Source organism: Medicago sativa, chromosome 5 (genome assembly GCF_051527215.1).
Source record: "Medicago sativa cultivar Bolivia chromosome 5, Bolivia_mono, whole genome shotgun sequence".
Classification (NCBI taxonomy): Eukaryota; Viridiplantae; Streptophyta; class Magnoliopsida; order Fabales; family Fabaceae; genus Medicago; species Medicago sativa.
The window spans coordinates 80,654,458-80,669,942 of NC_140753.1; the positions used below are offsets into that span (position 1 = coordinate 80,654,458).

The 15,485-nt window shown below is 35.9% G+C and overlaps 1 protein-coding gene across 2 annotated transcripts; it reads right to left on the reverse strand.

Annotated features, from left to right (window-relative positions):
• Nucleotides 1-208: 208 nt before the first annotated feature.
• Nucleotides 209-14,617, reverse strand: LOC146925602 (brefeldin A-inhibited guanine nucleotide-exchange protein 1-like). 2 transcript variants are annotated; one of them, XM_085710488.1, is made up of 11 exons: nucleotides 13,398-14,617; nucleotides 12,235-12,552; nucleotides 10,785-11,118; nucleotides 10,116-10,538; nucleotides 9,331-9,623; nucleotides 5,019-5,292; nucleotides 4,030-4,529; nucleotides 3,525-3,846; nucleotides 2,514-2,871; nucleotides 1,379-2,037; nucleotides 209-1,048 (listed from the first exon to the last, which is right to left on the reverse strand). In XM_085710488.1, exons 1-11 carry the CDS (start codon nucleotides 14,408-14,410, stop codon nucleotides 440-442), a joined length of 5,103 nt encoding a protein of 1,700 aa, XP_085566614.1. In that variant the 5' UTR covers nucleotides 14,411-14,617; the 3' UTR covers nucleotides 209-439. The 2 variants fall into 2 exon arrangements, with proteins under 2 accessions (XP_085566614.1, XP_085566615.1); XM_085710489.1 differs by having other exon boundaries at nucleotides 10,785-11,128.
• Nucleotides 14,618-15,485: the final 868 nt, after the last annotated feature.

The following is a 15,485-nucleotide window of genomic DNA, read 5'->3' on the forward strand; positions in this document are numbered from 1 at the left end:
ATAAGAACAAGTCTATAATTCTGAACAAAACTATTTTCGGAAATTTCTGGCAATCAAGTTCGGTTTATATAATCCGAATCAAGGGTATTTTGGGATAAAAAAAACAGGACGCGGGAGAAACATAAAGGGTGGGAAAAGTAAATAGTTTAAGCAAAAGTCACCCTCAACGTCCTTTTACCTCCCCTTTCAAACTCAGGCCAACCAGATCTTGGTAGAATAACGGTATAAGATTATCCGTGATAGCTCACAATGCTGCTTCAGATAAATTTATCATTTACATTATGGCACATATAATCACAAAAATTCAAAAGTAGCACCCCAATAGCTGCAATGGTGAGTAAATTAAGATATGCCTATGCAATGGCCTGTGCTTGAACTAATATAGAAATAGCTGACTAAACACTCAACGACTTCCTTCAAAAAAGATATGCCACAATTGTCATTCCATTATAATGGGGCCTACGGATGAACGGAACATATTACTCAGGGCAAGCTGAACTTCTCCAGAGGTGTGCTCACTCCTTACGAGATCCACCAATAATTGAAAGAACCGTGGAATATACCTCCTGAATGAATCTTTTTCCAGACCAGCCAACCCTTGCAGTGCTGATATGACTAGAGATGTCCTAGCAGCTATTTCCTCTTTTTTTGCTGAACTCAGAGGGAGCTTTCTACGTTGCACTGGCTGTGTATCAGACTTGTGAAATGTGGATACAGAGCCAGCACAATTTAGATATATGTCCAATACATTTTCACATACAGTTACTAACTCTTGTTCTAGATCTATCTCATTGTGCACAAAATATTGATCGTCGTGTAAGTTTTGTAGAAAGTTGAGGTGATTTTGGAAGGACTCATTTTCAAAATGAACCACAGGCGGGGCAGATAATTCCAAGATAGAGCAAGCTTTCTGCAACTTCTTCAGTAGGACTGACTCTCTGTTCAATTGTCGAGCATGCAAAGCAATGGATGAATATAATTCAATAAGGACTTTGATGCTGTCTGCTGATAAGGATTGCTGGTGTTTTCTGTACAGATCAGTTGTAACCTATGATCAGAACACAAAAAGTTGTCGTCAAGATGAACTGGCAAGACTTTGTCATGCAAGTGAGAAGATAAAAATGGTGAAACAAGGCATAGAAACCAAAACTAATTCCATATTCCAAGGAAAGTAGCAAGCAGAGTTTATGATAGAGATATTAAAAACAAAAAACAAAAAAGACAGTTAAGGATAAATATGGACCACAAAGTATAAGGAAAGGACAACATGTCAATGGGGATGCTTGGAGAGACAATCACAAGAAATTTGGTACTCGTGTTTAAAATGTTAATTCTTATCATGCTTTTATGTTTAGCACAGAAAGAGCAAGAAGTAAACCTGTAAAATAAGTAGCTGCATAGCAATATGATTCTTTGTTCTTGAGACAACATATGTGGCTGTTTGCAGATTGTCATCATCAAACTCATCATTTGTCAAATCATGATCAGAAGACTGTGAAAATTTACGTACTTCAATGTTACTCATGGTTCTCAAGACCTTTGTGAATCCAGGCACTGTTGATGTAGCAGCATCTTTTAAACACAGAAAAATCTCTTTCCATTCTTCTTCTGAAAGCCTGTTACCAAGGTCGCTTGTGAGACGCACTAATCCAGCAACTCCAGTACTAGCTGGACCCTGAACAGGACTTCTAATGAACCCCGTCAGTATGGACACCACACCTGGTAGCTGAGACCTCACCACATCAAAGAAGGTGACAAATAAGTCTATTAAACATTCTGCTGCTACCGGAGAAGTCTCAGAATCCCACGTGCTTCCTTCAGTATACACAGATACTGAAGGTGAACCATGAACGTCTAGTATACTCATGTCTCGTTTTCCACATACTGAGTTATATACAGGGAAAATAACATAGCAGAAAATGCTATTCCAAAATGTGCGTGAGAATAGATGGCCATGATCCTTTAAAATGTTAAAAAGAACCTCCAAAGAACTCTTTCTGATAGCTGATCTTGGATCAGAAGTTAATTTTGACAACCCTGCAAAAAAAAAAAAAAAAAATCACTTTAAAACAGAAAGCACAGACAGGGTTTACAAAACAACGGGCATGAATATCATAACGCAGAAAGTTTGAGGTTATCTAATGCTGCACAAAGTGTGGTGAAATAGCTTCATGTTTACTTTTCTGACACTAACTAGGAGCTGAGGATACATAGGTTTACCTTCTTTATTAAGTAAAGTGCAGTAGGCACTTCGGTTGACCTACTGCAGCATTCATCATTCGATTTTTGCAAAAACTTAATGTAAAGCTTACAGATACAGTAGATGAAAGACAGGATCAATATGGTTACAAGCAATAGACATCTCAGATTTATGCAGGCAATCAATCCAACAGACTACACAATTTATTGGGGCAAGAAAATGCTTTATTGTCCAACATGCATAGTGGTGTAGCATTAGCAACTGTACAAAATATCTTACCCATAGTAATTAATAGCATCTGAAGGCATCTTACCTGATAGCAAAGGAATCCAAAAGGACACGTGATCATCGTTATCAGTAAGAGCTTGTACATCTGAAACACCATTTGTTAATACAACTGATGAGACATCAGGACTGCTCTTCTTATTGCATACAAGTCCTCCATCAGCAAGTCTGACTGCACAGAAACGAAGAAATGCAATTGCATTGAGGCTAACATCACTATTGAATCGGCTATTTGTAAATGTCAAAAGACATCCAACACAGTCAGTGAAGGTCGTTGTTTCCGTCTCAGTAATATAAGGAAAAAATTCACGCACTATTTTCTCCATAGTCTCAAATGCTAACAATACAATATTCTTCCGCTCATCAGCTGCCGCAGCTGTAAAAACCTGAGAACAAAAAACATTTCATGATAAGTCCAAATATTTATATGCTCTAAATTATCAAATCCTAACAATAAGACACACATATGATCACAATTTTGGTCTTCTTTAGGAAGGAAAGGGGCACATTTATGAAACCCGTGTCTAAACATTATGTAACATGTGAAAGTGCTGGATGCCATTACATCAACAGTTTTTCTGGGATCTTAAACTTTTGTATTGTTATAGATTATCTAAACCCGTTAATAATTTGACTAGATAAGCGTTCTTGATGTCCTTTTCCTTGTTGTTTGTATTCATTTCCTTTTAACAAGTTTAAAGAGTACAACTCGTATTGATAATTTTACTATTTTAGTGTTAAGGTTATGAGAATGTGCTTTGGGCATTTTATATATATATATATATATATATATATATATATATATATATATATAGAGAGAGAGAGAGAGAGAGAGAGAGACACACACACAATTTTTTGCATTTTCCTTCCTATAACTGATGAAGGTAACTCCAGCCTAAATAACAAGCACAAGTTCTCCATCTTATTTCATTTTGCTTTTTGTCACTAAACAGATATAGTTCAGCAATACTTGACAATTTAAAACTTGGATTTCCTACCAAATAATTTAAAACCACGACCAAAGCTAACTTCAACATACCATAAAAACACTTTTCCAGCCAGATTTCACATTACTGACACGGCTAAGGACCATCTGTGAAATACAACGAACTGTTAATTCTCTAATTTCTGTTGAGTTGCTTTTCTGCATAACAATCACGAATGGTCTCAGAAATTCATTCTGGAAGTTATAATTAGCCAGCTCCTCACGCTCCAAAAATTTCATTGCAAGTTGTCGTAGTGAATCAATCGCAAATATTGCAACAGACAGGTTTTCTGACAATCCAACTGAGACGAAGAAATCGGATAGAACATTCCATATGCGGGACCACACTAATCTGATGCGGTTCATATTATAATGCCTGCAAACGTAACCATGTTCTATTCATAACTTCAAACAAATTGAATTATCGTTAAGAATTTTAATCGCCTGTGTACAAGATAAGAGAACTCAAAAGCATCAATTACAAAGCGACAAAGAATGACTTTTGAGTCAATTGCAAAAAAGAGTGTTGCCTGTCTTATATAAGGGGAAATAAACTTACGCGATTTCTACTATTTTAGTCAGGCCAAATACACGGGGGTCTGTTGGAGACTGTAACTCTGAGATGGAAACTTTGCAAAGAGCTTTCACAAATGCTACTATAGCTTCGCCATTCAACCGTTGACTATGAGCAAACACATGGTTCAATTCAAAGTTCCCAATTTGATCCAGTAGATTCAAGTTAGAGATGAAACTATTTATCTGTTCCGGTGTTACCAATGCAGAGGGGTTGACCCCAACACTTGTACTGTCGTACGAACTCCCACGAACAACAGCCGCCATGGCTGGATTTTGAAGAGTTCCTTTCTTAAAAGAAGAGAAACCTAATGTTTTTGGTGTTTTTTCCTCTGTTTCAAAATTAGATGAAGTGAAGAACGTTGCATCACTTGGGGCACCCTCACCTAGCAGTTGCAAATGCTCAATTCGGGAGAGGCATGTTAATATGTGCTCCCATGCTTCTTGCAGATGATCACCATCTTCAATGGCAATTGATATTATTGCCTGAAGAAAATTAAGATGTACAATATATAAGCTAGATATATGCAACATATAAAATATGTCACATGCATGATAAATGCAAAGAAAAATAAAAAATTGTAATAGTCACGTTATATTTTCAAAAAGGATTTTAAACAGAAGTTCCCCGGTCATTACTGCTTTCTTGATGTAACTACAATACTGCAAGAATCAATATATGATTTGCAATAAGCACTAGTAATAACAGCAATGCTTGAATAATCACAATACCTGTAGGCACACCTAATCAAAAGCTCAAAACATCTTTAAAATAATATAGTGACGGCTTTGATGTCAATATTGTTACTTCAGTGTATTTTGACTTTTGATTTGTTGTGCCTATACGCACTGTACGGATGCACACAAAAAAATTATTGTACATGTAGGAGGAAAATGATTTGCTTGAAAAAGTTTCAGCAACAAGTAACCTAAGATTCTCCTTCAAAAAAAAAAAGTAACCTAAGATTCATTCACCTTGACAGCATCAACATTTTTCTGTTTCATATCTCCAGCACAGTGCAGATAAGTAAATTTTGCAACAGATGTAACAAAAGCATCCCTTTGAGTCTGCATGCCCATCACTGCAGTAACATGCACCGCATGCCTAAATCCCTGTAAGGATTGAGAAGTAGCTACCCTGTCATCGCTCTGGTCAAGCGTTACACTGAATGCAGCCAGCATAGGCCCCCAACATACTTCCACCATAAACCTCAGTATAGCCACATCTGTGACAACATGATAAGCAGATCTGCAACAATAGGTAAATACTAAATAGAATGTCTAACTAAGGGAACAAATTGATAGACATGGATTATTTATGAATAATCCAGCAGATGGCTTAGAAGAAAAGAAAATGCACAAATGGAAAGGATGTACGATGCAGAGAGCCGATACACAATAAAAAATACTCCCACAGTAACAAGTTAAAGGCAAATTTTAGCTCATCTGCTTGTAACAAAATACAAGTAAAAGTGGACTATTTCCTTTAAATTTAATGATATTATGCCAAAAATTCCCTTTTTTTCAATAGTTATTAATTGAAACAAGTTTCCATACGATTAGTGCTTCTACGGATAATTGAACATTCAGTGCAAAATAAAGGATAGCATACATTTATTTTGAAAATCGGCTGGTCTTAATAAGTCTAACAAACTCAACCGGCAGTCCGGCACCACGTTTAAGTTTACTTTTTTGATGAAATTCAGTTTTAACATCAATAAAGAAAGAGTTAAAAAGAATTTGCGCCAAAAACATTGGTTGAAATAACAGGTTGAGGAAGATAAGAAGTTCAATAAATCTCCCGGTTTAAAATTTAGAAGGAAGACGCTCTCCTTGATTGCAAATATTTAATGGCGTGAACATGAAAAGTGTGATTTTTCAGATTAAATGTCCAATTTTTTTTAATGCAGTTAAATGAAATGATGGGTAATTTAGATATTGAAATTGAACTTTTAAATGGGATTAAAAGGATTGCATGAGAATAACTAATTATCTTAATGAATGTGAAGTGGTTGATTTTGCTTATAATTTGTTATAGAGCAACAACGAAAGCCTTTTACCACTAGGTGGCGTAAGATTCATGGATCAAATGACATCATAGCATCATATCATCAATCATGTCTACAGACCAAAAAAAAAAAATCTTCTTTTTCCCTAATAGTTTGACTTATAGTTTTGTTTAGTCCCCATCAACGTCCAACTAATGAAGCGCTCTCCATATTATCTACATTCCCTATTGGAGATGTTACTGGTCTTCTACAGACATGCCCAAACCACCTAGAACACGGAGGAATTTTTGTTTTATTCGTCTGTAGAAATCAAACACTACAGTAGGAAATATATAGGCAGAAATGATCCTTATTTAGGAAACAAATCTGCTGAGTAAAAAACATAATCAAAATAAAAACTACAACAACAACCAGGCCTTATCCCACTAAGTGGGGTCAGCTACATAGATCAACTTACGTCATAATGTTCTATCATAAACCATATTTCGATCCAACTCAATAATCTCCAAATCTTACTTAACAATTTCTCTTATAGTTTTTCAAGGTCATCATCCATCTAGTGATATGACCATCATTTATCTAATCTACTCTTCTTACTGCAGCATCTACAGGTCTTCTCTCTATATGCACAAACCACTTAAGCTTAGTTTCCACCATCTTTTCTATTATATATGCTACCCTAACTCTCTCTCTAATGTTGTCATTTCTAATCTTAGTATGTCTAGTCTTACCACACATCCAACGCAACATCCCCATCATCTCTATGCTTATCTTATTCTCGTGTTGGTTCTTCACCGCCCTACACTCTGTTTCATACAACATCGTCGGTCTTACATTTGTCCGTTAAAATTCTCCCTTCAACTTGAGCGGCACTTTAGTATCACATAGAACACTTGAGGCTATTCTCCATTTCCACTACCCTGCTTGAATTCGATGATTTACATCTGCTTCTATTTCTCTGTGATTTTGTACTATGGACCCAAGATATTTAAACCGTGTAACTTGTGGTATGCTATGATCTCCAACTTTCACCTCTAAGCTAGAAACACTTCGCCTTTTGCTAAATCTACATTCCATATACTTTATCTTGCTTGTACTCCGACGAAAGTCATACGCTTCTAAGGTTAGTCTCCAACATCCCATTAAATTCCTCCCTCAGCTCTCCAAGCACGACTACATCATCTACAAAACACATATATCTCGGTGCTAGCTCTTGGATGTGTTCCGTAAGTACATCCAGAACTAAATTGAAAAGTTGAGGGTTGACCCTTAGTGCAATCCTATTGTTATGGGAAAATTCGTGGTGGCCCTATCATGCATCCTCGCATTAGTCGAGGCACCTCATACATTTCCTTGATTGCTCGATGTTTTATTAGGGAATAAATGATAATAACCTGGCATTGATGCAGATTCTATTACAAATATCATATCTGAATAATAAAGGAAATAAATGATAGTCAACCTGAATCACAACAAATCTTGACAATTATAGTGTGTTATCATGTTTCCAATCCATAATAGGTGTTGCACAACTTTCCCTCTGAGGCATTCACCCAACCCTCTCTTTTATTGTGTGTCCACTCATCCAACCTAACATTCTTATCTCTACAGCAATGAGCTTTTTTTCTTTCTTATTAGCATTTTCCCATCCAACATTTATCATAAACATGTCAGTCCTATAATTGTGCAATAAAATTTTCCTTAACATGGAGTGGTGTTTCTCTCACCAATAACATGTAAAGACTACACCATTTCACCCACCTGTTCCAAAACTATAGTTTACATCGCACTATTTCCTTATCATTTTATATGATAAGCTCAAGATACTTAAAATTATGAATACTGCATGGTCTTGAAATATGGGGGAAAAATCAATACAAGTGTCAGTTATTCTAAACTTACTTTTAAGTAAACAAATCAATGTTTTAAGGGTCTTGTTAACTTGTTCCCTTGGGGCACAAGATAAGAAACTAAATGTAGAAATTTAATCTTGGAAATTGTGCTTTCATAACCTTAAAAGCTTAAAAACTTGTCTTTTCAATGCAATATTTATTTATTAATTCTATTTTAAGATCTCTATCTTATGCCTTAAGGGCTTGACTCTTTCAAAATCATTTGTTTTATCATCAATTACTCAATAAAAAATAAATAAATACTTGAATCTAAAACAAATGGACCCCCCAAGATGTCTTACCCTCTTCATCCTTAATGCATTAAACTTGGTTCAAGTCGCTGGTTTTCTTTCTCTACCATTTAATAAGCCTTTGTAAACTTTGTTGTTCGCCAATTTAATCTCTAAGGATTGGTATAACCTTCCAAATGTTTTAGCTCTTGGTTCACTTTCCACCTTCTTGATATCTTTTATCAGGTATCTTATATTTTATTTTATCCATTTTCAATATTTTTACACAAGAAACCTTTCTACCACCGTTATTCTTTACCCTTCCATCCAAAGCCTCTTGTGTCATTGAGCTCTACCTTCCTAATCCTTTTAACCATATCATTTCACATATCGTTATAACTTTCTTATGCCTCCAAAACCCTCGTGCGCTCGCGATAAAGACCCTTTGCTAGGTAATCAGGCTCTCCAATTGATTTGAAAGCATATTCACCAACTTTAGCATGTGATAAGATGCTTGTTGGAAATTCCGCCTTAATTGCGGTCCGCCCCTAGTCGCCTAAATTGCGACCTTTGGTTAGCCTTAATTGCAGCCTCCAACACCTTCATTGTGTTGGCTTTGAGGGGGTGGATTTAGCCCCACATCGGATAGATAGAACTCTTGAGAAGAGTTTATAAAGAGGAGGCACTCCTCACCTTACAAGCCGGTTTTGTAAGGATGAGTTAGGCCCCAAATTTCAACAATGCTTATCATCCCATCTCCTTATACAAGTGTTGGCTATTAGAAAATTAAAAGTTAAAGCAACATCAACAAATGCTTTATCCTCTGCATTAACTTCCAAAGATTTCATCCCCATGCAAACCCTCGGTATCCTATAAATACTCTCGATGCATGACCATTTAGATCTGCTACAAGAATCTTATCTCCTAATAGTATTCCCTTATCTAAACCTTACGGATCCTCCCAGAATATGTGTTCGATAAAAGACATCTGGTGAAAGATTCAAGGTAGCATATATAAGCTAAAATCTATATAAATCAAACAAATAACACACATTCTAAACGGAAAAAGGGCTTATCAGGTATAGCCTTGCAACCGAGAAAACTTCCACAAAAACAATCCAAACATTGAAGACTAATGTTGAATATCTTAGCTTACTCTGATTTTCGTGAATTTGATTTAAACTGCTCCTGAATGTGCCGAATGAGAAGCCCATTTGCTCCCACTGCTTTTTCCTCATTTTGCTTCCAGTTCACAAGATTGAGTATACCATCTAATCCCAGCAATCTATTAAAGCTATTTTCTTGCTTACTTTGAGGTGCAGAAGAATCAGCCTTCATCTTAATTTCATTTCTAACAATTTTATCATAAAGGGCCCCAAGATATTCCTCCGGTAAATCCTTTCCATCATCTATTCCTCGGTTGTTTCGGATAAAATCAGCCTTTGTCATCTGAAAATCCATCAACATGGAATGTGCACCACAGAATCCATGTCAAAAACCATATTCAACACCTTAGAATCACAAGACAATATATCCTGAATTTGCAATGTAACTTGTGTAAAAGAATTACAATCATATATTGTCAAAATCAATCACAAAAATATATAATACATGATAGCTCACCATAATCACCGTGATTTCTTATAACCCAAATGCTGAAATTTACCATTATTACCATACATCAAAGTAAGAAGATAAAAGAAATAGAAATAGGAAATGATTGATACTTAATAAACATGTATTTATCGCATCGCACTGTTGGCTAATTCTGCATGGTGCAAAACATAATTGTTTAATTTTCATCCGTCAAATAATTTGGAAAAGAAAACTCAGAATTCAATTAAGCCTAATCGAAAGAATACCCAGAGTGAGAATACCACAAAGCAGATACTCAGACCATTGAGCCAAAGATATAATATTGAAGATTCAGTTAGGGCAAACCTTATCTTTCACCATATTATTATGAGCGTCGGTATTGAGCATTATCACAGAGTAAGCAAGAACGTAGGCTGTATCTGCACTGCTGAAAGAACTAGGGTTGCATTTACAAAAGCGCTCAGCAAATTTCTCCATAATGCGATCAATTTTCTGTGCCTCACCAGGCAACCTAAATCCCTGAAGAAAAAACCGTATAGCTTCACCAAAGTCCATCCCTTTGAAGTTAAAGGAATCTACATAAGCATGCATAACTTTTAGAGAAAAATCTTCCCTTTCCCCCAAATAGTCACCAATCTTGGCCTCGTCAACGCCACCGGTGTTCTTCAGGAACAGAGCCACTTCTTCTGGAGAACTACCAACTTTTTTGTTGCTTATCAAGAATTCAATACCCTTGGAAGGTTTTCTATTAAAAAGAGATATACCTTTCTGCATTTAACATGGAAAAAGCATCAGCACATGATATGGAAATATGAAGCTTAAGAAGATGAGATTATGCATGAATTGAATCCATAATCGGAGCATCGAGGAGATAAAAAAAAAATTTACCGACACAACACAGGTATGTTTTTCGTGTAAAATCAAGCAGTTGTTTATCAATTCTATGTATAAGATGATATTAGGAGTATGACAATATTAACAATTTGTCATCCACAGAAGGCAGATAATAACAACCTGAAGCTCAGCTTTATATGCCCGGCGCTGCTCTAATGTGGCAGCATCTGAGAATTCAGAATTTATATCGGGATGTAGCTCAAGATCAGAAGCGTTTCCTTCTTCTCCATTCAGAGTTAGCTGACTCTCTCCTAAACTAGTGCTTTCAGGGCTCTTTACAAGATTCAAGTCTCCTGGCCTTATCTGCTGGTCCATCCAAGCTCCCATTGACTTAATGATGCTGACCAAGCACTTCACTGATTCATGTCGGAAAGTAATATCTTGTGCCGGAGACAAAGATGTGGTCGACCCCGTAGGTGGTCCCAGAGCAGTTTTCAGAAGGCCGTTGACTATCCTGCAAATATCTAAGGAATTATAAGTGTTTAAATACTAAAACAAGATAGAGAAATCAAGTATGGATAAATAAAGGAAGAAAAGAATACTGTGGACCCTGAATACGATTTATCTATTGGAAAGATACTGCTCCAAGTCTACCATATAAACAAACTACTCAAAATATGCAGGGAAAATGGTTTGACCCTAAAAGGCTAAAACCCATGCTACTGTTTCCAACCGTGCCATTCTCCTCCAAACAATTAAATAAAAGGTATCCGAACAATTTCTATTCTTCCTAACTCACATAGAAAGTGTTCCAACAAATCAAATCTTACACCAAACACACTCAAACAATTGCTCCTACCCAACGGCCCTGTACCCAAAAACTACAATTAGCTTAATTTTATACGATTCTCCAGAGTACTCCTTGAACTTAATCAGCTGCAATCTACCACGAGAAGGAAATAAGACTACAGAGTATATGTAAACTATGCACTGCCTTTCTATTCCTCCACATGTTTAGCTACTTAGTGGTTCAGTTCCTCTGTTATTGCTAATTTCAGTTAGTTAAGTGTTTGTTAGAGAAAGCTTATATTTACTGTTTCTGGCTGTTATTATACTTGTCTTCTGCAGCATTCTTTCGCATGGTTTCTGTTGCATTTACCTATCTTTAGTCTAGAACAGTTTATTGCAAATTCTAGTAGCTTCTGTTGGTTAAAATATGTTAGAATCAGTTACTAACTAACTGACAGTTAGATTCAGTTACTCTACTGATGAACCTAAAAACAAAACAGAGGTTCAAACTCAGTGTCTCAATATACAATTGAATAAAATTTCAGATACTTGCTCTACACTCATCCAATTCTCTCTGTTTCCTTTCATTTACCCCACACTGTTTCTTACTTTCTTTTTCTGTCACTTCATAGGAAATCACAAACACAACCGATATAATACAGCATCTTTTTTTTTTCTTTCTATCAAGGAATCTGCATAAACAGGGCTATTTTCAATATATCTTTTCTGAAATCAAGTTTAGTTATCGTCTGAGCTTTGTGAAGTATTTGTCCCTGTCTGTTTTTGAAAAGCGATCATTGTCAAGAGATAACAACGGCAAAATATTACAAAAGTGTGATACCTTTCAAATATGTTTGAAGCATCCACATCACAATCATAATTAACAAAAATGTCAATAATAATCTGAGGATCTTGAGATAATTTGTCCAATAAGTTCAGGACGGTCATTTTTTGCAGAAAACTGGGCTGAAGAACATTCTCAAGTACTCGGAGGATAAGCATGGGAAAAAACATGCCGATTTCTTTTTTCAAGCCTGATCTAAATTTTGATAACAGGTTCATGAAAATGGAACACTGAAGCTGAAAAATGGCCATTGCTGAAAGGGCACTGTTCTTTAATAACGACAAGCAAAGATACTGCTTGATGCCATTGAGAAACCTGCACCATGTAACAGAAAATATAGATGACATTAATACCAATCAATATCAATTATTATATAGAAAAAGAAAGATCTTGGGAGAAATAGCCTTTTTTGTGTGTGAATTTCATTATACACCTTAAGTGTTATTTATCTTAGCACAAAATAAATAAATATATTTTATAACTAGGGTAGGATAAAATAGGGACAGAAAATTCAAGATGCAACAAGTAGCAAGAGATACAAAACTGTAGCATGGCAGCACAGTCTCTCTTTATATAATAATAAATTACACCTCCCTTAAAGTACAAACATGTGCTGATCTTGTAACAACAAGTTTACCAGCAAAGAGATTTTCTAAGACATATGATATGAGTATTCCACTCCGACTAAACACACCAAATGACTACTGACTACATATGTAACATTTTCAACCAAATGCACCGACTGTTTTTTTGTTTTTTTTTTACCAAGAAAACCAAAGTCGCTCCAGAGTGAAGGACATATCAAGTACTCTCCGGGAACGACAAAAACATTGTTCCAAAGAAAAGCAGGGAGAATCAATTGTTTTAATTAAACATGTTAACATGGAGGTTTGGGACACATAGAAAAATGACCGTGGCTTTGAGATGGTTTTGTTGGGAAGGTTAACAACAAAACATTCCACAATAGTTCAAAGTTCAAACACAATTGGTCGCAATTCACTAGTATCTCTATAAACTCTAAACAAAAATGAAAGTCCAGATTTAAAAAGAAAAAGTGACTAGAACTTTGAGTTGACAGTGTCTGAATCACGCCTACAGTACAGATTAAAATAAGTAGATTCAACAATTAGTTTTTAAGTGAAGAATAAGATAGTACTTGCCTCTCATTGTTGCGCCATATTGAGCTGCCAATATCCATGACAACGTTAAGAAGTTCCAAGGACAAAATCTTGCCTCTTAAGAGGATACGGTCGTCAGGGTGTTGTTGAGATGAGAATTTCATGGACAATTTGCACAAGTTTTTAAAAAGAAGAAAACCATCCTCCCTTATTTTACTACTACCACTTCCATCATCGGGTCCAGGTTCGGTGGTATCATCCACTTGTTTGGACGTTGACAGGGGTGGTTTAGCATTGGGTATTTCTAGGTTGAGAGGAACACCACCCTGAGTGGCCTCAATGACCTCATTGATAAAATTTTGGCAAAAATGTATGGAATTACCCTCGTTCAAATTCTTATCGGTGAATTCCAAGAGTTCATTAACAGAAACTCTTTGAACGGATACATCCATGGAGTCTTCCTCGACTCTGGTGAAAACAATGGTGACGATCTGGGCAAGAACCGACTTAGCACAGATCTGATTGGTTCCGTTAACTCCACCGAGGTAGACATTATAACAAGTTCTAACAATCTGAACGAGACAATCTCCACGGATAAGAATGCAAGGGGATCTAACAGCTGAAAGAAGGACTCTGAGGATGCCCAACTCGATTGCCTCTTCGCCAAGGCCACCAGATTTACAGATGGCATCGATGATATTGAAGAACAAGTGTTGTGAATCGATAATCTCGCCGCGGACAAGACCTAGAGAGAGAAGCTTAAAGGTGCAATCGAGAGCAGGTTCAACAACCTTAGCGTAAGAGGAGTCAAGGGCGAGGAAGAGAGGTTGAAGGACATATTCAGCATCGGAGGAAGGGATGCCTAAAAGAGGGGATTTGGAATCAGAATCATCGCGGCATTCGGAGAGAGATTCGAGCTTATCGATGGTGGATTTGCAGGAAGAAACAAGTTGAGAATGCTTACGCCATGCGGCATTCTTGATGATCTTATCGAGTGATGGACCCACCACTCTGCCACACCGTGAAGGACCTCCCAGGGATTGCGATGCCGACATTTTCAACGATCTATGAATCGATCAGTAGAAGATTGGATCACACAAAATTCAATTCACAAAAATAAACCTAAACGCGTCCATTTCTATTCTATTCTAATTCTTCAGCTGAAGAAGATTTCAAATCCAATTCATAGCGAGCGTGTGCATGGAGCATAATTAATCCACTGCTCCGTCATTTGCCTCCTCGGCATACGTTTCTGCGTAAATAAATAAATACTTAACTCTGTCCCAAAATATAAGATTTTCTTTTTCCCTCAAAAAAAAAAAAAAAAATTCTTTTCCAAGTTAAAGGATTAAAAACGTAGAATTTGCTTAAATTAAGTTTTTTAATGGAACATCAAACCTTGCATATGCATTATCTTACCAATTAAGTTATACTCACGACTCTTAGTTTTTGACCTCGCGTGTCAGTTGGTGGGGATGTTGCATATTATATATAAGGGTCGGGGTTCGAACCCCAAACACACTCCACTTCTCCATAAATAAATTTTGTGAGTTCTAACCACTATGCTACTTGACAAAAAAAATTGCTTATAATTATTGTTTCTAAAATTACTTCCGTTATTTTTATTGTGTTAACGTTTGAAAATTATGAATGGTGTTTTTTTTTATAAAATTTTGATTTTGATTAAAACAAAAAATATAAATGTTTGTTGATTTTAAGTTATAACAAATCAAACTAATCATGATTAAAAAAAGTTAGTGTTTAAAGGTATAATTGAGATAATAAAAAAATAAGTATAGATACAATCATCTACTTTGTTACACTTTTTAAATGATAAAGGAAAAAATGTAGACACTTGTCCTTGTTACACTTCTATTTTAATATTTAAATATTTAAATTTATTCTTATTTATTTGTTGCATGTGTTTGTATTAAAAATCAAGGGCATTTTTTGAAAGAAAAATTCAACTCAAAAGTGCTGAAATGGGTAGTTTTCTTTATATATATATTGGAAAGAAAGACTTGGTTTTTGTTTTTTGTTGACTTAAAATAAAACGAAAGAAAAGAAAAAGATGATAAAAGACACGTTAAGTGTCAAAGGCATTCTTACACCGTTGATTGAAGAGGTCAA

Bases quoted from the DNA above. Each gene is read 5' to 3' on its own strand.
- LOC146925602 (XM_085710488.1), bottom strand. From the start codon at position 14,410: ATGTCGGCATCGCAATCCCTGGGAGGTCCTTCACGGTGTGGCAGAGTG. The intron at 3,847-4,029 runs GTAAGTTTATTT...TTACGTTTGCAG, and splicing joins ACTAAAATAGTAGAAATCGC to GCATTATAATATGAACCGCA. The intron at 2,872-3,524 runs GTATGTTGAAGT...TTTTGTTCTCAG, and splicing joins GCTGGAAAAGTGTTTTTATG to GTTTTTACAGCTGCGGCAGC.